General features: G+C 31.8%; 1 protein-coding gene across 2 annotated transcripts in view; it reads right to left on the bottom strand.

Annotated features, from left to right (window-relative positions):
* Nup154 (nuclear pore complex protein Nup154) overlaps positions 1–27,645 on the bottom strand; it is a 206,138-nt gene that overhangs the window by 52,974 nt on the left and 125,519 nt on the right. For both annotated transcript variants that reach the window (XM_085820338.1, XM_085820337.1), the window contains exons 21-24: positions 21,201–21,313; positions 18,138–18,238; positions 5,198–5,331; positions 618–677 (exon numbers count right to left, since the gene is read on the bottom strand). In XM_085820338.1, coding sequence (XP_085676464.1) covers positions 618–677; positions 5,198–5,331; positions 18,138–18,238; positions 21,201–21,313 — 408 coding nt within the window. The remainder of the gene's footprint in view (positions 1–617; positions 678–5,197; positions 5,332–18,137; positions 18,239–21,200; positions 21,314–27,645) is intronic.

Below are 27,645 nucleotides of genomic sequence, written 5' to 3' on the forward strand. Positions count from 1 at the left end.
TAAAAAAATGAAAAGTTTCTAAATCACACCCTTAAAATACTATTAGACATATGTAAAAGAAAATATATAAGCAAATTTGGTACTTTTTTACAGGAAGTTTTCATTTTGATTTCTGTACAAATAGAGTTTCCTTTTTTTAAATAAATTTATACTTAGTTACACAGGAATAATACTATCTGTTTTTATTTCTCACAAACTTGTAGAATATTCTTTCTGTGAAATTTATGAAATGAATTTGAATATTTTTTTTTTATTAAACTTACAATACTTTAAAAAAAAAATAGAATGATAAAAGAGAATTACATTATGATTACAAATAAATAATTATGATTAAAAAATAGAATTACATAATACATTAAGTCTATGAATGATACAACACTCATTCAGAAATTTTTAGCACAACTACATTTGTGTAAAATAAAATGGCAAATGAGACGCACATTTTAAAGATATTGACATAAAAACTTAACCATGATAAATTAAGATAAATGAAACAATTTAAAATAAATATAAGTTATACATATATTTTACTTTAAAGCAAAAATGAGAGTTGAGCTTTATGAATTAACAGAATGATTTAACAGTAATGTATATAAGTAATCGATATATACCATTACCTCTTTTCCATCAATGATAAAATCTTTGAAAGTCAAGAGCTTCATCAAATCCTGCTGCTCCTAAAAACAAATTTAATTTTATAAATGAAAATTTAGTATTCAAAAAAAATTTATATGCTTGCTCAAAAATTATTTTTAACATGAAACTACAGTAAAGGCTGCTTAATGTGATCACAGTTAATATTATCATTTGGATATTGAAATCAAACTCCTGAATTTTCACCAGTTTGTATATATATATATATATATAAACCCTGTGATCAACAATTCAGTTAATATGATAAAAATATCACAGAACGAATTTTAAAACGAAGTAAAATCACCAAATAAAAAACATAAGAATATAAACTAAGGTCAAAAGAGGTTTAAAAAATTACCAAATGACAGAGTAATATCGCCAAAAACGGTAAAAAGTTCCCAGACAGTTTGGTTTCGATTTTAATCAATCATTTAAAATTTGGCAAAAAAACATAACTGTTTGGCATAGATTTCGAGGGCAATGAGAGATATAGGTCCGTTTTCTTCAGTAGCTAAAAAAAAAATCCTCACCAGTCCAGAAAAAATCTATCTAATTTAAAATTTTACACGGCCATATTTCCTTTTTAATTTGTTTACATCAACCATGTACACTGCTCCTCCCAAAAAAGGGGGGGACAGTTTATATCTCCCGCTTTACTGGGCCGATTCACGAAATTCAAATTGCGTTCTTTATGTCTCGAAAGCATGAATAAGGATATACATTAGATTTACATATAACACTATTCTAACATAGGTATTTTGACACAAAATTGGACTTTTTCTGAAATAACATTTTTTTTTTTTACATATTTCAATTTCATGACTCAAATTATGCCTAGATACTAAATTTTGTAAAATTTTGTGCGAAATTTACGAAGAAATTTAACAGTTTATGTTGCCGCTTAGTTCACTTGGCAAACTTCTTAATATATGACAAGCTATTTTCTTTTCCCTTTTTACCCCGCGCATGAGGGGGAAACTTCTTTTTTTCAGATAATGGTCTTTATATTATATTTTTAATTATAATTGTTATTATTTTAAGTATTTTTTCTTTTTCAAATTTCACTTTACTTGTTTAAGTTGCATGGTTTCTTTCAAATAACTGTTTTAAAAATTTCTATTTACTTATTCGAACTGCGTAGTTTAAATCAAAGGTGCATCGTTTATTTTTTTTTCAAATAGTTTTCTTTATACTATTTATTATATATTATATATATTTCTTTATACTATATTATTTTCTTTATACTTTTAGTCATAGTTACTATTTTAGGTAATTTTTAAATTTTTAGACTTTTATTTTAATTGTTAGTGTTGCATTGTCTCTTCAGATAATCATTTTAAAATTTTCTATTTATTCATTCGAACTGAGCATTTTAAATATATTTATTAATATAAATTTCCCAGAATTTGATTTTATTTATTTGAATTGCATTTCTTTCGGAAGAATACTTTGTAACCCAAACTGTTCCGCTCAGAAAAGAAATATATAAATAAGAGGAGATGTATAACCGACATTTTAACTTAGGATGACTTGCATACACTGGTTTAAACAGTTTTATCATTATGCATGTTGCTTTACACAATTTTATCCTACATTTGGTTTCTTAACATGTTATTCATATTTTAGTCAAATATTTTATTTTTGAAATCGCAAGAATCAAATATCATAACATTAAAAAGTTTTAAATTAAAAAAAAAAAAAAAAAAAAAAATACTAAATTTTATGCAAAAATTTATTTTTCCTTCAGGCATTCTGCTTCACACTTGCTCTTTTTCTTTAAGTATTCTGCAAGTATATTAAAAAACATCCAACTTTTCGAAACATCTTGGTATTTCTGACAATTATTTTAAATAAAGTTATCGCCTTCCATTTCATAAAGGCCCACAAATGGCCGAGCGGTAAAGTAGCTGAACACTGCTGGTTCACTCCAGGGTTCGAATCCCGGTAAACGGGCTGGTTGCATGGGCATTTTCGAGGATTTTCTTATGTGTAACGTGTATGGCAGCAGGTTTTCCTTAGAAAGTTCTTCACAAAGGCATCCTTCCTTTTAGGCAGATAGCCCTGCTTTGCCATAATTTAATAATCCAATTCAATCCATTTCATCAGTATTTGGTCAGAGCCTTTATCAGTCTTCACATGCTAAGCATTTTGAAGGTATGAGATGAAAGGAAAGACTGGTTTCATCAAGAGGTTTTGGTTTATTTAATTATGACAAAGCACACTAGGGCTATCTGCCTAAGGGAAGAGATGCCTTTGTGGAGGACTTTCTAAGGGAAACTGGCTCGTATACACGTTACATATGGGGAAAACCACGAAAACGCCCATGCAGCTGGCCTGTTCGCGGGATTCGAACCTCGGACCAAACTACCAGTGTTCAGCGACTTTACCGCTTGGCTGCTGTTTCATCAGGAGGGGAAAAAAAAAAAAAATCTTTAGGTGACACCCACATACATCACTGGATAAACTCCTGAACCTTCAAATAATTCGACTGAGAAATCATGGGATTCTCTGTTTATGATACGATATGATGTTGTATAACGTAATTTAAATTTATACAACCAAATAGTCTAAAACCAGTCGCTCTTCACTTTAATCTGCAATGATATCGTTTTTGTCTTTTCTGTTAACACAAGCTCAATTGATGGTATTTGCTGGTGTATATGTCCAAGTGTTTTCTCTTTGAACACCTAAATTCTTTGAAGTATCCTGAAAGTATATTCAAAAGCGTCCAACTTTTTGAAACCAGAAGTAGTTTCTAACATATTTTCAGGAGTTAACAGTTTGCCAAATTTCTGGAGGTGCTTGTGAAATTCTTGTATTATGTTTACCATAAATATGAAACAGTTTTTCAACAAAATTTTCTATAGGGCACCTTTTTTCTTACGCTGCTAGTCCTTGTCCATTTTGTCCTAATTATTAACCAACTAACAAACCCACTTTTTTTAAGGTAGAATTCATCAGAAGAGTAAATTCATTTATTAAAAATTACATATTTGAACAAACTGCTCCCATCTCCATGACATTAACTGAGAAAAGGAACATCATACACCAGAAAAGTTTATAGTGATGCCACTGAAATCTTGTATGAAGAATAATTCTCATTTACAAAAATTCAAAAACAACTCATTTGTATTTAAAAATATCATACTTGACACTGTTATGGAAATTTTATCAACACCTTATCACTGCATCAAACTTAAAGAATATCAGTCTCAACAACTTTCTTATTCTAGTCTTTTAGCAGAGATGAAATTTGGCACTAGGAAGGAATAACGGAAACGTATCTAAAAAAAAGTGCAGAAGATAAACAGTAGAAATGCTTGAAAATGAAGGTTCTTTATTTTTTTCATGACAAATTCATGACAAAAGATGTTGATGTAGTTTGCTTCTGTACATTATCATACTAGATTTGGAATATGTTAGTTCAAATAGAGTCAAAAGTCATTAATCCGGACTCGTCGGGACCTCGGCGATTCCGGATTATAGATGGCATGCAGACATTCTAAAATTAAAAATATGAAACCGTAATTTATGAAATAAAGAACAATTATGATCTAAAGGGTATCAAAATTTACAAAAAAAAAAAAAAAAAGCTTAATATTTATTTGTTTACTTTATTAAACATTTCTTTCAATGTAAGTTGTTTCAGTTGCTTCGTTTTATGTGATAATACTTTCTCTTTAATTCTATAAACAGACATAATTTCTTGTTCAGTTACAAAGTTCCGCTGTTCAAGTCCCGTAATTGCTGTGCCGAGAATACCGACTAACTTGTCAATCGAAATTTTTTCATTTTCACTAACCTCTATGTCACATTCTTCATGTCTTTATCCATTTTTTGCAGCAATTTTACTTTTTGTTTGATGGACATCGAAACATACTTTCGTTTTGTACGATCCTTTGGGAGCTCCAGAATCGGAAATTCTATTTGACATAATCGAAAGTTCAAGTTTACTTTTATAAAATTGCTTTTACAGTCTGCAAAAAATAATAAGCCGGATCCGATTCGAAGATTAAGGAACACGCAATCATCAACATTAACTGAAATAGATAATTAGATAATTTTAGCTTATACCATCCATTATACGTAAAACACGCACTCGAAAACGTATTTTGCGCTTGCGCACACTCATATGCGCAGACGTAAAAGGTCTTACGCGCATGCGTAAACGCCTATGCGCATGTGTCAACGCGGCGCATGCGCAGAAAGTTTTTAGCTTTGAGGTTCAGATTATGGGTGTCCGAATTAACGACTTTTGACTGTAAATGGTTCTTAATTTAGCAAACAATATGCAGAATAAATTGAAAACATCCAAGTACTTAATTCATTTCAGTAGTGGATGTCTTGGATGAAAAAGTAATTTTCACTCTCAATCCCACTCAAGCCACTGGTCAAGAAGGCTTCCATATATGTATAAATTTTTCATAAGAAAAAATGTAGACATAAAATATAATAAAACAGAATAACAGATTAAAATACACCAAAATAAAGCAACAGGCATGCTAATGAAGTACCGATTATTATTAATTATTGAAAAATGTTAGAAATTACAGATAATTACCTGAGGTAAGAAACTAACAATTGTTTGAAAATTGTGATCACAGAGTACTTTCCAGAGAGCTAACATTTCATAAGTATAATTAACAAGCTGCTGAAAGTTAGTCAAAGATACTCTTTCTTGCAATTCTGCATCCTCTGAAATAAGTTTACATAATTTATAAACAATTAAATGGGATCTGTGATATTACATCTCAATTTCTAATAAAATGTTTTTTAAAATTCAGTTTAATCTGAATATAGAAATTAATTTCAATAGTTATATATCTTATAACTGTGCTATATAACTTATAACTGTGCTATATAACTTATATATTGAGGGCCTTTTGAATTTACTGTTTCACACTTTGGAATATATACACAGAACATTAAAAGTTATTTTGAATTTGACTTTCATGACTCTTGTACAATGTTAAGTATTGACAACAACAAAAATATTTTTTTTTTAAAAAAAATTTTCAAATTCAAAAATTTTCAAAAAAAAATTTCAGTTTTTTAAAAAAAAAAAAAAAAAAAAAAAAAAAAACTGAAATTGACAAAAATATGATCTATTTTTTCTAAAAAAAAAAAAAAAAAAAAAAAAAAAAAAAAAAAAAAAAAAAGACTGATAAATCAACAGTTACAATTGATTATTAAAATACACAGTAAGAGCTCAACTGTCCAGCACACAGCTACCCAGAAAACTCCAGAACGTTTTAGAATTTTAGAAGTAAATGAGATATCTGGAACACTGCTGTAGCGCTCATTATATTATTAACCCATTTACATTGCCACCAGTGTGATGTAGCAACAATAATGGACATGCATGACACCCCAACTAGGGTTCATACAAATTTCTCCACATGAAAATTAAGCATTATAAGGCTTTTAAGAACCATCAATGAAAAAACTTGAGGATCTATCAAGCAAGTAGGAACTGAACAAATAAAAGCATGTTGTCCAAACCAAAGCCCTGTTATTCATTATTGTTGCCACTTGCCCTTATTGAATAAAAATTATTAATTAAATTTTTAGAAAAACTCATATACCCTTCTTACTGCTTTAAATCGTATGTGTGCAAAACATGCTGTGTAAAATAGTCATTAGGAAGTGAACTAGCTGGCAATGTTCAGTAAAATTCAAGGTAATGCCGTCAACAGTGCTGGCAACAATTCAGGACAGAAAGACCAATGCTAAACATTATTTTCTTAATGCTGTGCTGCAGGGTATACAGAATATTTAGCAGGAAATTGCTGACAGTGGCAACGGTACTCATTAAATGGCAGTAGCCACCTCAATAATAAGCTTCCCTCTTTGACTGTTAAAATCTGTGGCATGCATCAGATAGTAAGTAGAATCGATGAAATCGGTGAAGTGCTAAGAGCTGTGAAGATTGCACGTACATACGAAGGGACTGCAGAACATCCCAAGACACGGGAGAGTTAAGATCACTTCCGGCAAGGAGGAGGAGAAACTAATTAGTGGCCATTTCACAGGGAGGTTGCCAGAAATAGAAGCCCTATTTTAAAGGCCTTTAGATTTCTGCAATAAGTGGTGGCAGTAATAGACTCTTGGACATATAAAATAAATTTCCTTGCAATATAACCATCGATACAAGAGCCAGAGTTACTATGATAGTAATAAATGCACCTTAACAACTGGAAGGTAACATCTGGATGCCAGCTCTGTGTTAAACTGAGGCCTAATGATAAAACTGACATCGATGGAAAGTTAAAAGTTAACACCATCTTTGGAAGTGACCTTCATATGGCACATGTTAGAGATCACTGCATACGTGAACTAGACATTCTAAAGAAATCCATGCACAAAATCACAACTCAAGACAATATAACAGTACCATCCAGCAAGAAGAGTATTTTTACTTCCTGAATCCATAGTGGAAAACAGAAATTTCCAGTACAGCATAATGGAAAACCCCAAAACTGTAACAGGCTGAAAGGAGTACTAGTAGCCTCAGAACTTAATGACCTATCACAAAGACTGTCATCCCAGTGAGACCCGAGAATATAGACAATTGTTAAAGCAAAAGTCATTAGGAAAGGCGAAGTGGTTATAGCATGAAATCATGAACTCCAGTGACCTACATTAAACAAACCAATAGTCCATCAATCTCTGTGTCTTCAGAGAACCTAACATTGGAATTTACAGCAAGAATTTCAATATGCTTTCTTCGACACATAGGCTGAACCAGTTTGGTACAGCATAAAATTTGATATGGTGAATCATCCACTAATCAAGCAACATTCAAGATGTTTACTGACTGCTAAACAAGAAGAAGTAGGAAAACTTCTAGAAAACACGAAAGAAAATGATGTTACTAAGGCTTCAGCAAGTCCTTGGGCCTCTCCCATTGCCCTCGTCAGAAAGAAAAATGGTTCAACTTGATTTTGTTTTGACTACTGCTGGTTGAACAATGTCATGAAGAAAGACAGCTACCTTCTTGTTAGAACAGTTGACATTCTGGACACTCTTTCTGAAAGCAAGCAATTTTCAATGCTTGATTTAAATAGAGGATATTAGTAAGACACAATAACACGCCGAATAAATACTAATTCAGAAGTCAAACAACACAAATCAGCGTTATATTTACAAAATTTTCACAGGACTAGTTTCGATGGTTTTACCGAACCACCATCTTCAGCTGCAAAACCGCAAATGAGTTTTGCAGCTGAAGATGGTGGTTCGGTAAAACCATCGAAACTAGTCCTGTGAAAATTTTGTAAATATAACGCTGATTTTTGTTGTTTGACTTCTGAATTAGAGGATATTAGTATTGGTAAGTAGAGATATACTCTGATAATCAAGAAAAGACTGCATTTATATTGGACTATTGGAAAAGAACTTTGCAGTTCAAGGTAATGTCGTTCGAATTATATAATGGACCAACAAGCTTTAAACTTCATGGAAACCGTTCTGAGAGAATTTTGAAACAAAGCCTGTTTTGATATATCAGAACAAAATCTTTATTGTTCGGAAACATTTTCAAGAACATTTAGAAAATATTAGGAAGGTGCTTCAGAACATGAAGGAAGCCAATCTAAAGTCAAGTCCTGCCAAATGTAGATTGTTCAGGCAGAAGGTTACTAACCCTGGATATGTTAGTTCTGCCGAAAGTGTATATACGGATCCAGAAAAAGTGTTGGCAGTTAAAGACTGGAGATGGTCTGGAAATATCTGTAAGCTGAGAAGTTTCCTGAAACTTTTCACATATTATAGGAGATTTGTGAAGGATTTTTCTTCCATCAGAAGACCTCCTTCACAAACTGAGACACAGCAAGCAAAAGTTCTTGAGGACCAAAAAGAGGAGGATGCATTTAACAGGCCTATCTCCGACAATCCTGGTGTAACCTCAGCTTGAGAAACCATTTATTCCTGACATGGATGCAAGATATGAAAATGTCAGTGCTGTTTTCTCCTAAGAAATAAATAGTCAAGAAAGTGTTGCTACATACTGGAGCAAGTGTTTATATAAACTAGAGAGAAATCACTGTGTTATCAGAAAAGAGAGGTTTTTCATAGTTAAAGTTGTAAAACATTTCCATTATTATCCCTAAAACAGAAAATTCCTGATCATGCATCTTACCTGGCTTTTAAATTTCAAGAATCCTAAAGCCCAAATAGCCAGATGAATACACAAAACATTAAATCTATTAGCATTTAATTAAATTTTAATTCAACATTAAATCCTTAACTGGTTTAATGGAATTTTCAAACAGGAAATCTACCTGGCAGGAAATTTATATCTATAATCCTACAGCAAAACAATACTGGCCTTTCTGGGACTCGCTTCATATTCGAAATGGCATCATGTACTGAAGTGAGAGTCAGATGATGGAAAGGCATTCTGATCGCAACTGATTCTTTCATGATCCAGGATATTTTTAAGGAACTATTTAACAGTTCAACAAGAGGCCACTTCAAAATAATAACAACTTTGCATAGAGTTCAAAAGTTCTTAGTGCAAGGGCTGAAGTGCAAAAGTGGTGACAACTGGAAAGGATGATAAAAATGCAGCCGAGGGAAGCTGCAACCTTACGGTGTAGGAATGCTTGTTGAATGCATAACCTTCGACATCCTGAAACCTCAGCCCCAATCTACTGATGCCAACAAATACATCCTCATTGTCAATAATTACTTAACAAAGCGACCTGAAACGTACCTATCTCTGATCAAGAGGATGTCATGGCAGCAGAGGTAATGATACGTCATGGCAGCAGAGCATTGCATATCCATATTTGGAGTACTGAATGATGACATAATTTAGAACTCAATTTATATGCCTAAAGTCCTTCATGTGCAAGCTAGCCCCTTACTATGACTACAGCACTTAATTCCATGGTATATATAATGTAAATAGTATGCTAAAACCATGGTCCTATGAATATATAAATTTGTAAATGCTTTAATGTTACTTATTCAGGGTTTGTAGCCACATTTTAGTTAAAAAAATAAGCACCTATTAGCACTTTTCAAGCACATTAAAAAAAAAAAAAAAAAAAAAAAAAAAGCACCTGTCTAATTACATTATTCACAATTGTATCACCTTAAAAGAAAAATTACACTTGTAATTTAAAATATGAGAAATGCAATATTTCTTAGAGAATGAGCATTACCTCAGCCATGGAAAAAAATAACTTTTTTTTTAAATTTTAAACAAAAGTTCAATTTACAGAACTAGTTTACAATGAGAGGGGGAAAAAAAAAAAAAACTATGCAGAACTAAACTATATTACAAGACTTCATGATGAAATTTTAGTTCAAAATCGAGAAAATAAATAATAATAAGCCATATTTATTGTATTCGCTTGGCACCTAATAATAAATACAATTTATTTTTCCAATCATATTAATATTTAAATAATTTAACTTAAATCAAAATTCTGAACATTTTTAAAATTTTTATTGTATAACAGTTTTCCATTAACAGATATTGCAAGCAAAGTAATTTAAGTAAAAAAGTTAACATTTCTGAAATCAGAAGACGGGAAATTTCTTCATGCAGTCATACTTTAACAGTAAAAGTTTAACTAACCTGCATACTCGAAAACTGCTGAATATTTTGGAGAGTTGAGCTAACTGGGAAAAAGAGGAGGGGTAGGGGGTAGATTGTAGCCATTCTTTAGATTTTTCGGCTAACTAGTAAAACTCTAAGTGTTCATAAGCAAATCTCACTGAACAACAAAATTAATTATCTCTGCAAAATATCGCAAACGTTGTTGCGCAATACGCACGTCGTAATTCTTCCTTACGTGATATTTCACAATCGGAATCCACAGCTGTCTGTATTCCGTGAATAAAGAACTAAATAAAGGAAAAGAAAGAGACTTACTAATCTGGGGAATTTTTCATTCTAATTTTGAACAGAATGCGTTAAATTTCCGGAATAGAATCATTCTTCGCTTGGGTTGGTAGACCGCAGAACTTTTAATCCTATTCAATCCAGATTGGAGAGAGAGGGAAAAAAAAAGTTGCTTGTTTTGCAGCGAACTGTAATGGTTTCAATATTCGCGATTTTGCGGAAAAAGGGGAGAACCTCCCAATCTCCGTACTCTATAATGTATTGGGAAAAAAAGAAATTATTTTGACTATTCGATTACTTTCCCTTTATTTAAGCCATTCCGAATATTATTCCTTAGAAAGCTAATCTGTGTCAAAACACAACGATATTTGGAAGTTTACTATACTTCAGCAATTACTGCAATTATGTTATTATAAACATTCATACATATGCTCATAATATAAGCATAACGATCATAATAATCGCGAATATGAACTGACCACGTGGAAGAGAATGCAAATTATTAAAATCTTGACAGAAATCCAAACGTGTGTAGTATTTTTGGGTGGGAGGAAAAGAATGCCAAAATGTACCGTAATTTTCTACTGCTTTCGCAATTCTTTGACAATAGAACGACGTGCACCTGTCTGTACTCTCGCCAGCACCAAAGGTTACGTTAATGCAGAGAAAGGAGGGGGAAGCTATTTCCGGGAGTATGATTCACCATCTGAAGTTCCATCTGAGGAAGAAAAGTTGTTTATTTAGTTTCGGCTTTGGTGCGGAGAAAAATGTACGGTCATAAAAAAAGGGGGGGGCTTTAAAGAAAAAGTAAGCACCTATAAGGGCCTTTATATTTTATTTTCATATATAAGGACTTATAAGCACTTGTAAGGAGCGCTACGAACCATGTTATTATAATTAATGTTATGTTTCAATGTTTGATATTATCAATGTTATCTATTCATTCAGTATTTTTTTATGTTATTTATTGAAATTGTTTCAGTGTTCAGTTATTGATTTTCATTATTTTAAGTGTGTTTTCTGTACAGGGAATGTTCTACCCGGGATTTGCAATCCTTTGGAAGGCGGAAATATTACAAATTTTGTATATACACAGCTCGCTGCTTATTAAATTAACTGGTTAATAATGGTCACTTATCGCATTCAGATTTCCAAGAACCAGAATGAATGTATACTAACAAACAGAAACATGGTCATTTATTAAATTCATCTCAACAGCTTGTAAATCTCAAACTGGTGAAAGTCTGATTATTCAGATCTGGAATAAACTGTTTGTGACTGATAAAAGCTGTTCTTAGTTCATTCATCTTTCAGTTATGTACTGCTTCAATAAAATGTGTTTAGCAGAAATTTCTGCCAATGTAGTTAGACCAAAACCCCCTGGGGTATTGGGTACACTTCCCTAGTTCCTATCCAGACACTACTTGCAAATTTTTTTGTTCGGACTTGAGCTGAGAGTGATAGAATGCCTAACCTTATGCTTAACAAAAGCAGTTCTCTAGAAGCATTAGAAACAAGTTCTTTGATTTTAAATGAATGAGTTTTTCCAAGGTTTAAATAAAAGCTGGTGCTAAAATTGAACATTGGTTCCCTTTCTCTAACACCAGCTGATAAGGGATGGACATGAATACACACATTAAGTTTGCATGGTGTTCTCAGAAAACATCATAAAATGCTTCCTTGCATTATTGTTCATTGTCAGCCTTTGCTTGGAAAATGGGTGTGGTCATTGTAGGCTGAAGAAAAAAGAAAAGAAAGCATCGATTATATTTATAATAACCATAAAGTGACAGATCAATTCACAGACAAAAGTGCAATCTTCCTGCCGACAAGAAACAGAAATTTTGGATTTGAATAAATCACTGGGAGAAACATTTTTTATTTGCTATGTGTATGACTTGTAACATGTCAACAATGCTTAAACAAAATCATTTAAGCCTTAAAAGAATAAAAATGTTGAAAGATTAAGATATATTTGGTAAATGCAGCTAAAGAGAAGCAGCTTTTAAAATGTGGACTTTGCAAACAGCGTTGTGCAATTTACTCCAACAAAGAAATAAAACTGATAAAGAACTAGTAAAAAATGCAAATATCTCAAGGAAGCACAAAAGGGATGGAAGACCAAGAGATGTTAAAACTGCTCTTCTAGAATGGTTTCAAGCTATGAGGCTAAAAAAATGTTCCAACTTCTAGAGCTTTTTTGACCACAAAGTCACTAAAATGCTAGGAAAAAATTTGGGGCCAACTGATGGATGGCTTACAAGATGGAGAGACAGAAATAACACTGTTTATCAGAAAGTACACGATGAAAAGCTAGGGAAAGATTATCATTTGGCTGAGAAATAGGTAAAAGATGTTTCATTCGAGCTCCTAAAAGAATAGAAGCCACATGAAATTTATAGCACAGATGAAACTAGTCTGTTTTACAGAGCATTACTGGAGCACAATTTAATGTTTAAATATGAAACTACAGCTGGTTTTAAAAAATAAAAAGAATGAGTTACTTGGTTATTAACATCCAATATGGATGGAAAAATTAAAAAGATAACAATGGTTATTGGAAAGAGTAGAAATCCTTAGTGTTTAAAAAGAGTCAATTTACCTTTAAAGTTACCATAATAACAACTCAAGTATAACAAGCAGTATTTTTTCTGATTTTCTTTTAAATTGGGACCGAGAACTTAAAAATGAAAAAACAGCTTTACTATTCGATAACTGTGCAACACATCCTTCTAATATCATTCTGGAAAACATTAAATTAGTGTTTCTTCCTGTAAATATAACTTCTGTCATTCAGCTATTAGACCAAAGTATTATAAAAGCTTTCAAATACAATGACAGAAAAGGGTGTCATTCAAAAAAAGATAAACAAAACTGAAATCTTCCAAAAATGTAAGCACTTTTATGGAGATAATTAAGCAAATATTTCTGCTAGAGGCTATGCATATTATAATAAAAGCCTAGGAAGCAGTCTCCTAAAACACAGAAATTGCTTTAAAAAAATGTGGTTTTTATTTAGAAGCTACAGACGAATTGAAACTACATCTAATATTTTGGACATCAGTAAGGGAAATTACACAGATTCGTTTTTAGAATACATTGCAATGATGATAATATTGAGACAGCATGTGAAAATATTAATTATAATATTATAGAAACTGTTAACAGAGCTGCAGAAACTGAAAACATGCCAACCTCAGGTGAATCGAGAAAAGCACTGTGAAGTCTAAGAACTCTTGAATTGGAAGGTGGAGATCAGTAAAGATACCAACAGTTTTACAAACTTAAAAACACAACTGAAAGACTGTTGATAAACAGTGAGAAATAAATATGAATAAGAGTAGTCCTTTGTAAAAGTTTAAAATTTCATCAGATTTGTAATATTAAAAACTTTTTATGAAAAAATGTAAATAAAAAATAAATTTTAAATTCCATAAATAGCTTAACTTTGGCATTAATTGAAACTACATCTAATATTTTGGACATCAGTAAGGGAAATTACACAGATTCGTTTTTAGAATACATTGCAATGATGATAATATTGAGACAGCATGTGAAAATATTAATTATAATATTATAGAAACTGTTAACAGAGCTGCAGAAACTGAAAACATGCCAACCTCAGGTGAATCGAGAAAAGCACTGTGAAGTCTAAGAACTCTTGAATTGGAAGGTGGAGATCAGTAAAGATACCAACAGTTTTACAAACTTAAAAACACAACTGAAAGACTGTTGATAAACAGTGAGAAATAAATATGAATAAGAGTAGTCCTTTGTAAAAGTTTAAAATTTCATCAGATTTGTAATATTAAAAACTTTTTATGAAAAAATGTAAATAAAAAATAAATTTTAAATTCCATAAATAGCTTAACTTTGGCATTAATTTATAATTAACAATGTAGGTATTAATTACTAGATTGTTATTTACTATCTTGCTAAATAAGTTTAAGTTTGCAGCCATAATTTGCAATAATAAAATCGCCTTTTTATTAAACTAAGCCACTTAGTATCTATATATGCTTGCAACAAAAGTGATTTTAATCAGCAGCAGGTACTGCATGTAAATAATTTTGGTAAAATTGTATGTAAATTGTAGCATCTGTTGTATAATGTAACATGAACAGTCTTAGAATGTGAAGAGTCACTGGGAAAACTGAGTTACAAGAGTAAATCTATTTAATATTGAGAGATAAATGGCTATCTCATCAAAAGTGCCAAGTTGGCAATAATTTTGGGAACTAAATTTTGTCACCAAATTTGGAAAGAAATTACCAAAAGTCACCTAGTATTGGCGACATTTTGGTCCGATTTCTGTGCAACTATAACTGGTCCGATCCCTACGTAACTGCAACTGTATATGCCTTCAAGCAATTTCGAGAAATGGAAGGTTTTGTTTGGAATGGAAGTTCCTTCAAACTATTTTGAGATTTCTATGCAAGATGCAGTTTGCATTGCATTGTGTTCAATGTTCTTAGCACTCTGAAATGGTAACTCTGTCATGCTGAGAGGAGCTGTACAAGTACTTTTGTGTGAAAAGTTCCAGAACTGTAACTTTTTTTATTGTTATTTACTTATTTATTTTGAAAAATAATTTTTATTTAGCTATCATTGGTTCTGTGTGCTTTCATCCATTACAAACCCAGGTGCATAAAGAAATTTTTGGTGTCAGAATTTGAATTTCATACCACAGCACTGCGAGATTTCGCACTTCTTCCGAGATCATTTCTGCCCACCAGCAGCCGAATGATACAGTCCCTAAACACTGGTATTTCAGTCTGGAGTTTAGGTCCCGGTGAATGGGCTAACTGCATAGATGTTCTCATGGTTTTCCCTATGTATAATGTGCATATGAGCCAGTTTCTCTCAGAAAGTCCTCCATGAAGGCATCCCTCACTTCAAGCAGATAGTCCTTAATTGCTTTACTATGATCAAACAAACCAAACCAATATCATTTCAACTGTTCAAAATATTCTCTAAAGAATCCTAAAACGTTTTCAGAATCACAAGACACTGGCACAGCATGTCAGCCTGAATCTAACCAATGAATGATCTATAATTCTCTTCCATTTTAAAGTTTTGGAAATAGACATAAATCGCAGAGTAACAAATCTGGGTTGTAATGTGGCTAAATCAGTTGCATAATCTCATGTTTTGCCAAAGAGCATAATCTCGTGTGATGAATGGCTGCATTGTTGTCAAGAAGCTGCTCAGAACACAACTGAAGAACATCAATTCCTCAACAACTGTTTGATTTGGAGGAGCATACTCATGACATGTAATGCTTTCCAAAACAAAATACAAAGTCAACATGTTTTTGACTGAAATTTTTTCAGAAACTTCTTTGGATACAGTGAATCCTCGGATTTCCAAGGGGGCAAACCTAGACTTCGTTTTCAGATAACAGACAACAACTTTTCACCTCTGGCTTTCACTATTTTGAGGAAATATTTAGCAGCCTGAAAAATTAATTAGCAACTGCTGCACGATGTAACAGTAGTCATGAAATGAATTTTTCAAAATGTGTTTTATGTCAAGAACTTTTGTCAAAATTTCACCCACTTTAGATTTTGGAATCTCAGTTCATCTTCTAGTTATTGGACTGCCAATCAGCAATTTTTGTTGATTGCAGCCCGTATGTATTTGATATTTTTCTAGAATTTTGCTCATTACTAGAATTTGAAAATGCAGATAACTTTCAACATACCCACAGTTACCTCTGGATTGTCTGTACCATGTATTTATTCATACTGTACTCATTGCAGCATTCCTGAAAGGCTTCTGAATCATCTACACAGTTTATACAGATGAGAATTCCAGTTTTACAAACAATTTGAATACATTTGATATATATTCAAAATATATTTAGTAGATAGGTATCATCTTATACAGAGAAAAATATTCTTAACCTAAATAGCTAACTTGGATTCAGCTTACCTATTTTTAATGGCAAATTACCAGTTAATGTGATTCAAAAGTGAACAGCAATAAAGAGGAAGTTTGCTTTTTAAAATAAAATAACTCTGTCATTCCAACAGTTGTTTCCTTGTCGCATCATTGATAAAACAAAACAAACAAAAACAAAAAATCTCATGTTGGTGAAATTTGTGCCCTCCTAATGGAAAAGTACCAAAATGAACACCAGAATCAATAACGGAATACCTTAAATAATTAGCACATAAAAATTACAATGGGAAAAGAAAATTACTTTGATCTTTTAACTTACTTTTTGGGTGTTTTGAAAGCAACTTTTATGCAAAAAGAAAAGAGGAAAAAAATAAATTATATAGATGCTTCGAAGTACATGTCAGAAGCTGAGTTTCTAAATAGTTTGTAAAATTCTCTTTTGCCCATATCTGAATGCATATCATCATCATTTTCAACATTTTTCATATTAGAATTAATGTCCTCTTCAAACACAAAATTGCCCTTGCTGCCATTCATACAATTACTGATGCAGCTGGAATTATTAAATTCTTGAACTATTACTTCAGATAAAATTTTCAATTGCACGTCTTTCATTCAGTGCACAACATTTTTCAAAATGTCTGTTTTCCATTATGGTTTTGTCTCTTATCCCCATCCACTTAATGGATCTAAGAATATCCTTCAATGGCTTATTTAAGCAAAAATCTAGTGGCTGGAGCATAGATGTCAGTCCTCCTGCTATTACCTGGCTAACTCATAAAATGATCCTACGGAGGCAATGAAATCCACTGACTGGCTCGCTTTGAACAAATTTAGGTAGTTTCATCATGTTCAACAACCTGATTTGAATAGCTGTATGGGTTACAATAAAACTACTTATCATGATTCTTGAATCCATGCAGTGAGGTTTGTCCTCAAGAGCATGAAACATAGTTTGAAGACTATGTATTACTTTTTTGGGGGGGAGGGGCATCTCTGTTAATTCAAGACAGTTTTTCTTCCACTTTTAAATTTGTTTTTCATTCATGTACAAATGCCCAGAAGGCATACTGTCGTTAAAATTTTCAGCAAATGTGATTACCTGTAGTTTAAAATTTGCCATATAAGAATTTCTCTTCCCACTAATCTTTCAGATAAAAAATATAATGGCAAAGGAAATAAGACTAGCATAGATACCACAGATACCATACAAAATAATAATAATAATAATAATGAATAGAAAAACTGTGTAAGTTTCAGACAGAATTACCAGAGTTAAAACTGTCATCCTTGGCATCTGGTATTTTACTTAACAGCAATTTAACTGAAAAATATTCCACTGTTTTACTTGCTTGGCAATATTTTTGCCCTCATGGCAACATGTTTGAGCATTACAATATTGCCCCCCAGCATTACATCTTGTATATGGGTTTTGAATTTTGAGTAAATTCTTCAAGATAAAATGTCCTCTCGGCTTATACATGGATTGGCTTACATTTAAAAATATGTGGTAAATATATGCTAAAGGTAGAATTATTTTTTATCCAATAATTCAGATTTTAATAGCAATAGACATACAGTATACCAATTTAGGAATTCAATTGTTTCTGGTTTTTAAGAAGAAATATACGAAGGACAGGAAATTTGCAGTTAAAGAAATTCATTATACAAATACATCATTTGAGCAAAAAATATCAAGTGCAATTTTTTTGAATATATTGGAATATTTCCAAAAACTTACTATTAGTTTTCATTTGGTACTGGGAAACTGAAGAAGGATCAGCAGGAGAATTCTGAACACTTTTTGAAAGCAATCTTGAACTTCCAATATTTTTAGTTAAACTAAAAAAAGAAATTAACAAAATAAAATACTATAGCAAATCTACAAAGAATTATAATAACAGATGAGTTGGAATAAAACTATAATGAACTATTTTTTTTTTTTTTTTTACTATTAAATGAAATGCATTGACATGTTAAATACAGAATAAAGGAATCATTTAATACAGTGGTTTTCAACTTTTTTGGACCCATGTACCCCTTTTACCACTGCTAGAAGATCATCTCCCTCCTTATTAAAACTTGAATTATTTAGACTATTTACTTACATGTTTCAAAAATTAAAGAGTAAAAGTATAGAAAATGTTGGTAAATACCAAAATTTGACTAAAATAAACCTTTTATATTCATTAACTAAAACTAAATGTCTAACAGCTAGATAAAAGGCTAACTGCATTTCCCGCTTGAAACTATGAAATTCCCCCCCCCCTCGTTGGGAATTCCCGATTTAATAGAAAAAAGTTATTTTTTGAAATACCATGGCCAAGATATTTCTTTTTCAGATTTCCCAATTAACACCATGAATTCAAAATATTATTTGATTTTGAAATTTCTAAGAATTATTTTAAAAGAAATTTTCCCAGGTATTCTTAATACATCAAAAAAATTTCTTCTTGAAACAATTCACAGCACAATATCTCACAATTTAAATTTTTGTCAGCAATTATTTTCATAAACTTTTTTTATGATAAATAATAAAATTTTCCATAGGTGCTTTCATGTAAATTTTGTCTACCATTTAATAATCTTAAAGGAGATACTACACAACTACCAGATCACCACAGGAAACAACAATCTTTTTATTTCTACTACAGTAATTGAAATTAACTACAAAAGAAATGTATGGGGACTTCTAATTAAAAACAATATTGAACTCTCAGATTTATCCACATGCGCAAATTTATTAATAAATGAACAAGTCAATAATATTTAATAAACAAAAGAGCATCAGTGAACTGTTTTAAACGAAAGTTATTTTTTAGAAAACAAATTATTACTTCTTGTAATTTGAAACAGAATTAAGAAAATCTTGTCGAAATTGCATTATTTTCTTTTTATTTAGGAAAATAAAAATTTCAACCATAAAATCATAAATCACCACATATTCTTGTTTTCACAGAATAAAATCAGTGTTTACGGTTCATTTGCCGAAAACTTGCGAACTGACTGTTGACTTTAAATTGCATTCATGAACCCATTGTTGACTAATCTTTTGCTAAACTAATGCGGAAAAAGTAACAGCCATTTTCAAAATGTGGCACACTAATACCATGCAACAGCAATTGATCATTAAACTAAAAAAGCAAGAAATATTAACAAACATTCATTTTTTAACAAACACACACTTGTAATAAAATATAGCCTATTTCAAGAAATCCTTCTCTCTCTTTCTTTCCCCTCCCCATACAAAAGTACCAGATTTCACTTAAAAATAACCAGAAAACTGCTCAAACTTGGCATCGTATAACTTAGGCATTCCACACTGGCCATAACAGATATGCGCTATGTGCATACCAGGGTTGCTGCATAAATATTTTTTGGCAACATTATACGGTATTTCTCCCACCTTCTTAGCATTCCTTCGTGGTGTAGTGCTCAGCGTGTATTCGAGAGGTCCGTGGTTCGAGTCCTGGCAAGGGAATTGCTCTTTTTTTAAGTCTCCTTTCAATGACCATAAATAAATAAATAAATAGAATTTAAAAAAAAAAAAAAAACCTGAAAGGTTTCAGATTTACGTCCAAGGGGGCATTCTTTTAACATTTTGTGTGTTACCTTTATTTATTAAATATCATGTTCCTTGCACTTAAACCATAAAATTCAGTTCAGTAGCAATAGCAATGTCGCAAAATGATTTTAAAGTGAGCATATCTTTAAAATTTCCGATACACAGTTCTGCGCCCGCTGGAGATAGAAGGTTCCCCCTTCCGCCCCCCGTATAGTGTTGCCATTCCTCGCTTTTAAACCGTTGAGTTTGTTACTCAAAAATTTGTTAAAGTTTTACAAAATATGAAACCGATAATAAAACAAATTCTAAATTTCAAATTTGGTCTTCCACATGCCCATATTCATAGGAGGATTACATTATTCAAAATTCGATGGCACTATGTACCATTGTTTTCTCACAATGTGAGAAATATATATATACATTTATGCAAATTTTTCATTATTTAATTTCTTCAACAAATATAATGCAGGATGCAGGAGACTAACATTTGGTGGCAACAGTTTGAAAAGTTAAAAGGACATTTATAGTGATTCAAGGCAAAATCGCAAAACGAAAACAATAGTCCTTCAGGGACAAAGCCCCTTTGGACTAAAAAACCACTAATGTCTCTACAATGGTGCCCGAACTTAAAAAAAGGTGGTGGATGATGATTCTCCACCACCAGGATTTGGCGATTGGGTTCACTAAATCCCAGTTGCCCCTTAAAAGGGGGGTATATAAGATATATCTCCCACCTTCTTAGTATGCCTTTGTGGCGTAGTGGTCAGTACACTTTGCGCATATTCGAGAGGTCCATGGAGCATTTTCTTAGTGCCATTTTATAATTCTATTGTATGCTTCTGTTTCTAATTATTCATGTTGACATATTTTGAAGTTTATAATAATCTGATCAAGCTAGGGCCTCCAAACCTCAGCATTCAAATGTTTCAAGACTATGTATTCCAATATAAGCAATTAATGCACTGTAAAATATATAGCTATACAGTATGCAAAATGTACTTTGTTAAGCACAAAAAATCTTGAGTACTGTATGTTATTATGAATTTGATATGTTATTAATGTTAAAAAAATTATTTTAAACTGCATATTATCTAAATGCTATATATTTAAGGATTTAATAAATACTAATTTATTAATTACATTTATGTGTTTATGAAAAATCTAAATGTTGGATAATGTTATATCATTGCATTTTTGGGTATAAACATTCTTTTAAATACATGAAATATAGCAACTTACCTTGTAAGCGACGGATTCAAAAATGCTTGACTGTTATTTTGAAGAAATTGTTTTAAAGATAAAAGATACTGCAGAAATACAGACAATTCCTCCGAAGTAACATTACTAACCAGCTGTTCAAGGGAAAAAAAATATCTGCTTTAAAAAATAATTTGAAATGTATTTATACAAATAAAATAAAGTAGCTACATCATTCTTAAATAGAGGGAAAAAAAAAGGACAATCATTTAAAATTTAAAATATAAAAAAGACCAAACAAAAAATTGCCAGATTAATCCCCCATTAATGCCTTAGAAAGATTCATTTATATGTTGTACAAAGTATGAGATCTGGAATCATTGGAATTTTGCCGATTCTGGGTTTGCGAATTTTCTGGATATTACTTCAACAGTTTAAATCTGCTAAGCTGATATGTACGAAATATAAAACTGAAAATATGAACTATTAGTTTAGAAATAATGAAGCATTTATGACGTTTATGGAATCAAAATTTCAAAAGAAAAAGGTTCAGCATTTATTTGTTTGCTTTATTAAATTTTTCTTTCAATATAAGTTGCTGAAATAGCTTCATTTTTGCCCTATTTCTCTTTTATTCTATAGATAGACATAATTTCTAGTTCAGTTACAAAGTTCCACTGTTCAAGTCCTGTAATTGCCTTATTAGGAATACCTACTAAATTGTCAATTGAAAATTTTCATTCTTAACAATTTCTCTGTCACTTTCTTCTTCACTACTGGTAGCAATATTTTCTCGATTTAAAACCATACTACAGATTTTGCCATCCATACATTTATTGATGATTGAGGCACTGTCATCCCAATGGAAAACTTCTGTTATATCACTTATTTATTAACAATTCTCCACATTTCTTTACAAATTTCATTAACTGGAAAATTCTGCTTTTTGTTTGCAATATCCGAAACCTTCAAAATTCACGTCTATCATCATAAAGCTAATTAGCATTCATTATACACTATTGGTGATGTATCTTATTTGGCTGGCGAGTAGAGATAAGTGGTTCACTAAATTTTCTCTTACTTCTATTGTGCCCTGAGGAAGTTGAGCCAGAATTACATTAGTTTAGTTATTTATAAAACATACATCTATTTTTTACATATGTTTAAGGCTTATCTGCATTTTGAATAAAAAAATTCCCATATATACTTAAGGCTTATCTGAACAACAAATCAGTTAGCTGAAATCTGTAAATCACTGCCAAGTATAATGCCAACACAAAAGGAAATATATTATTTCTTAAATATACTTTCAATACACGTAGCGTATTCGGAAACTAAGTACAGTTTCATTCTAGCGCCATCGCAGCGTCTGCGCGATCGGTAGGCGTCTGCGCATGCGCACTAGTCTTTCTTGTTCACTGACTTGTCGCCATTTTGGTTGCTCTATGTTGTGTTTTCAGTTTGCTGTGCACATTCAAAATGTTTAAGACAATTAGTTCTCCCGCTGACTGTGAGATTCGTGCCGTGATTAAATTTTTGAATGCGAAGAATGTTAAACTGGCCGAAATTCATCGTCAAGTGACAGAAGTTTACGGTGAATACGCAATAAGTGATGGAATGGTGAGAAAGTGGGTAAGAATGTTTTATACAGGTCGAACAAATGTCCACGCCGAGGCTCGGAGCTGTCGGCCTTCTGTTGTCACTGATGATTTGGTAAGGAAAGTTTTTTAATGACGTAATTATTTCTGAAAACGAGAATGGATGATTGTACGAAACAATCATGCATGAGTAGCTACAAAACGTTTGGCAGTGTCGTAGGGATCTTTTTTCCAACCAAAAGGATTATTGATAATGGATTCCATGCATGCTCATTTACTTGAGTCAGTGAAAACAAGATGTTAAAAACTGTCTACAACCGTAGCAATATTTCCTGGCGATTTGAAAAAAATCTTACAACCATTAGATTTGTCAGGTAATAAATCTTTCAAAGCTGAAGTCCGAAAGCAGTGGGAGTGTTGGATGAGTGAAGGGTTGCATACGCATACTTGCCAACCTATGACACTCAAAAATCAGATTTTTTTAAGAAATCAGATTTTTCACAATGTTAAAAAGACTTTTTAAGCGATAAAAATATGGTTTTTAATAATGAAGTAACTTTAAATAGTAACTAATTCTTAAATGCAAGCAACACAAAAATACCTTATGCATAAAAAAACATTTTTATTACTTGCATCGTTTAAGGGGGGAAAAAGGGGGGAGGGAATTTTAGTTTAGAAAAGAAACTTCCTAATTTTGTTCACTGCAATTGCCACGTAGACCTGCTTTCGCTAAGAAAAGTTTTCTGATGTGTCATCACTAATATTAGATCTAAATTTAGTCCTCGTTTACGCAACAACACTGAAAATCCTCTCACACTCTGCACCACTATGGGGAACTGTCAAGACGGCCAACACAATTCTAGACAGTTTACTATATTTTAAAATTCCATCAGCACCTTTCAGTTTTCCAATTAAACTCCACTGGGTGTCAATCCTAGCTGATTTTATAACTTCATTCAAGTTTTCTAATTGTAAACTGCTGTTATGCAGCCATTGGAACTGTTTCAATTTTTCCTTCCTTTTAGAACTCCTTTCAAGATAATAATAAATATCAACAATGTGTCCATCCACATTTATTGGTAAAGAAGCTGCCCCTTTTTCAGCTGCTAAATTTAAGAGGTGACAGGTGCACCTCATAATCTGCAAATCTGAATTTTCCTTTCTTAAGATGCTTGCAACACCAGTCTTCAAGCCTACCAATACTGGTGCATTATCGGCACCAAGTGCTAAACAATTATCCAGAGGGCCTGCATTTTCTTTTAAAGTTTAATAATTAACTGTGGTATATTAAAGCCTGTCAAATGTCCTTCTAAAATGGGGACAGAAAGTAAACTGCACTCAATTTCTGAAGAATCTGGATTAAAAAAAGAAACAACAATTGGATACAGTTTTGAATCGTTATTATTGCTTCCATCCGTAGAGAGGCAGAACGGAGCTGTTTTGTGCAATCAATAACTGAAGATTTATTTTTCAAACCCATTTCTTTAACAATTGCACCTGTTTTTGTTCTTGCACTTGAGTATTTCTTAGCAATTTCACTATTGGGAAACATTTTTCTAAATAAAGCTGCAGCATGATCCGATGCATTCAGTGACAGGTTGTGCTCCAGTAAAAAGGCAGAGAACAGACATTCTGCATTAATAACTTTTTGGTCCTTTGTTTTCGTTTTTTTAAAAAACAACTCATGTTATCCTTGTGTTTTTGTGTTCGCACATGTTTGAGAACATCCGCCCTTCCACATTGCGAATTCGAAAAATCGCAACGACAGGCGGTGCACATCGCAAATTTATTACATTTCCTTGAGGAAATAATGGAAGGAAAGTCAACTGTACGATTTTTGAAACGTACACGAGTATTTAATTCTCGCAGACATAACAAAAGATGATAATTTCTAAAACTATTTCCCGAAGGCACGTGCACTCACACAACTCAGCACAAACTGAACAAAATAACTAAAGAACATCCAAATAACAGCTTGGACATGTAAAGAAGGAAAGGCTCCATAGACGTAATGTAAACCAGTTTGTCTTCTACGCCGCTACAAAGAAAAGGGACTATTCGCCAAGGGATTTGGCGACGGAACCTGTTGGCGAGAATTTTGCCCTTTGTGATGTACCTGGCCGAGATTTTCCACCTCCGCTACGTGTACAGGAAAATTGAGGAATAAGGGTTAAGATGAATCGTTCTTTGATTTTTCGCGATAATTTAAACTCGAATTTTCACGCTTTTTTGCTTTACTAGTTGAACTTGTATTATCCATATCGCAGTTTGTGGTCTGATTTTATATCTGTCAATATGTTGGAAAAAAAATGGAGTCACACAGAAACTCTTGATAAACGTGACCGTCGAACCTGTTGAACTTCGACATCAGCTTCGAGCTTTGGCGCTTTTTGGCGACAGATATTTCACGCATGCTCAGTTGTGTCCCTTTTCGTTCGGAGGGAGCCACTCCTGCTACTGCGAAGCTTTCCTTCTTAACAATACACATTCTTTGCCTTGTCCTCATTGGCTAATATATGCCAGCTGACACGCTGTGGAGTTCGATGCCCATTGGAGAACTGGAGAACGACGTTTCTGGGATACGTATAATGCTCTCACTCACAAAGCAGAAGTTATCTGATTCTTAAGGTTTTGTTTTAGATATAATCTAGAGAAAATTCAATTGCTTTCAGAGGTCCAAAATCACTTTTGTTCATATAACAAAGTATTAAGCCAAGTTCCATAAAAATCGTGAGAAATTTTAAAAATAAGAAAAAATCGGGAGAAATATATTGTAAATCGGGTTGGCGATTGATCGGTCGAAAATCGGGAGTATCCCGCCTAAATCGGGAGAGTTGGCAACTCTGCATACGTATACCAAAAGCGGCAAAATGCGTAGAGCATCTTATGAAGAAGTTGCAAAGTGGGTACAAAATGCGTGGAAATCAGTGAAAACATCGTCAGTAAAAGCAGCGTTCAAAGAAGCTGAAATTATATCCTCAGATAAAGAGACTGTAAACCAAGAGAATGAATGTGACAATCTGGAAGACTTAGATCAGGATTTACTAAATGTTTTTAATTCAGATAGTGAAGAATCAGATTTTGATGGCTTCAATTGATGTACAGTTTGTTGTAATTCCTTTGTAAATAAAATTTAGTTTTCTTTTTGTCATCCAAAATTAATATTTCGTTGTTGCAACATTTTTTATAATGCAGTACAAGTATTACAAATATGGACTTCTTTAGTGGGTAAATATAAGTATATTCGTGAACGTAAATATATTTTCAACATTTCTTACCTTTAATTTATTTTTGAGTTATAATTTCATGCCATGCATTTTTCTTAACCAATATGTCATATATCAGGACATAAGTCAAGATTTTGCGTCTATACAGTCCATGACGATTTAATCTATTGCGGCATTTCCGTGTAACTTAAATTTTTTTCTCACCATTTTTCTCGAGTGCGCCATATATGCTGATGTGGCCTTTCTTCCAGAAATTACAGTACTTCTTTACGGTACTTCTTTTTTTAGTAATTTTCACAAAGAAATAATAAATGTTAAATAAATCAATATTTTAATATTTAGTCAATTCATTATTTTATATATACATACATGTATATATTATAAAATGTTTTTTATATATACATACATGTATATATTATAAAATGTTTTTTATATATCATCTTCAAGAAGCATAAATTTAATTAATGCGATGAATTATTGGAATAAACTTGAGTCAGTGTTTTAAGTATAAGTTATTTAGATGAAAATTAAAAAGCTGTATAGAAATATTATTTTAAATTGGAAAATTTCTAAATAGTAAAATTAAAAAGTAAAATTTAAAGCACTGAAAAGGAACCTACTGTTATTGACTGTAGATTAATAATTGTCTTGTTGAGGGAAACAAACCAATCCACTATCAATTAACAATAACCAAATTAAGTGAGAGTGTTTCGTCTTTTTTTTAGTAAGGTTCAAATTAGTTATTTTCCTGGAGTTAAAGCATAAGTTACTAACAAAACTGAAACATCAGAAAAATAATTACTCTGCTTAAGTCGAAAAACGTGTCATAAACAAATCCTAAAATAAAAATGAGAAAGATTTTCTTAATTTAAGGTACTCATTAAAAACTGAATTAACAAAGATCCTCCTCACTTTAAAAAAAACATTCCCTGATGCTCTCATAGTATTGTAAAAACAATAAAAAAACTATTAAGAACTGTAAAACTTAATATAAAATAATTGAAATATATACAAAAGAAGAAGAAATTTGAAAACAATATAGTCACTTAGATCTAAATGCAAAATCAAAAGTTAGGTCCTTAAATACAAATTTATACATTCTATTAGATTTATACGAAAAAATCAAAAGGTAAAGTATTTTATATTCTTTTAGATTTATACACAAAATCAAAGGTAGGTATTTAAATACAAATTTAGGCACAAATCAGAGCCAGAAAGGAAATTAAAATTAATTTACTTGTTTGCAAAATTTGAAACAAAATGGCTTAAAATGTACTCTAATAGAATGTAATAGGGTTGTCATATTTAGGACAGAAGGTAGTGGTTGGTGATGTGTTGTACTCTATTTAAGATATATATGTTTGCTATAAACCTGCTGGCAGAAACTTACTGTTTAATTACAACTGTCATCAGAGACTATTTTCTTAATATTTTTTTTTATTAAAAATTTTATAATTTTTTATCATAAAATTTTATTTATTTATTATATATATATGTGTGTAAGATAAAAAAAATGTATGAATCAAAATTATAATTTAAGCTAATAGAAACTCTTTAATTCTCTCTCTCGGTTCTAAAAATCATAATAACTTCTCTCAACTGCGTCATTTCTAGATATTTCTATTTTGCGTGGCCTGCGCAATGCACACTGATCTCAAACCA

This window comes from Stegodyphus dumicola, chromosome 7 (assembly GCF_044657685.1).
Source record: "Stegodyphus dumicola isolate Sdum_Otavi_A_Nest chromosome 7, ASM4465768v1".
Taxonomy (NCBI): Eukaryota; Metazoa; Arthropoda; class Arachnida; order Araneae; family Eresidae; genus Stegodyphus; species Stegodyphus dumicola.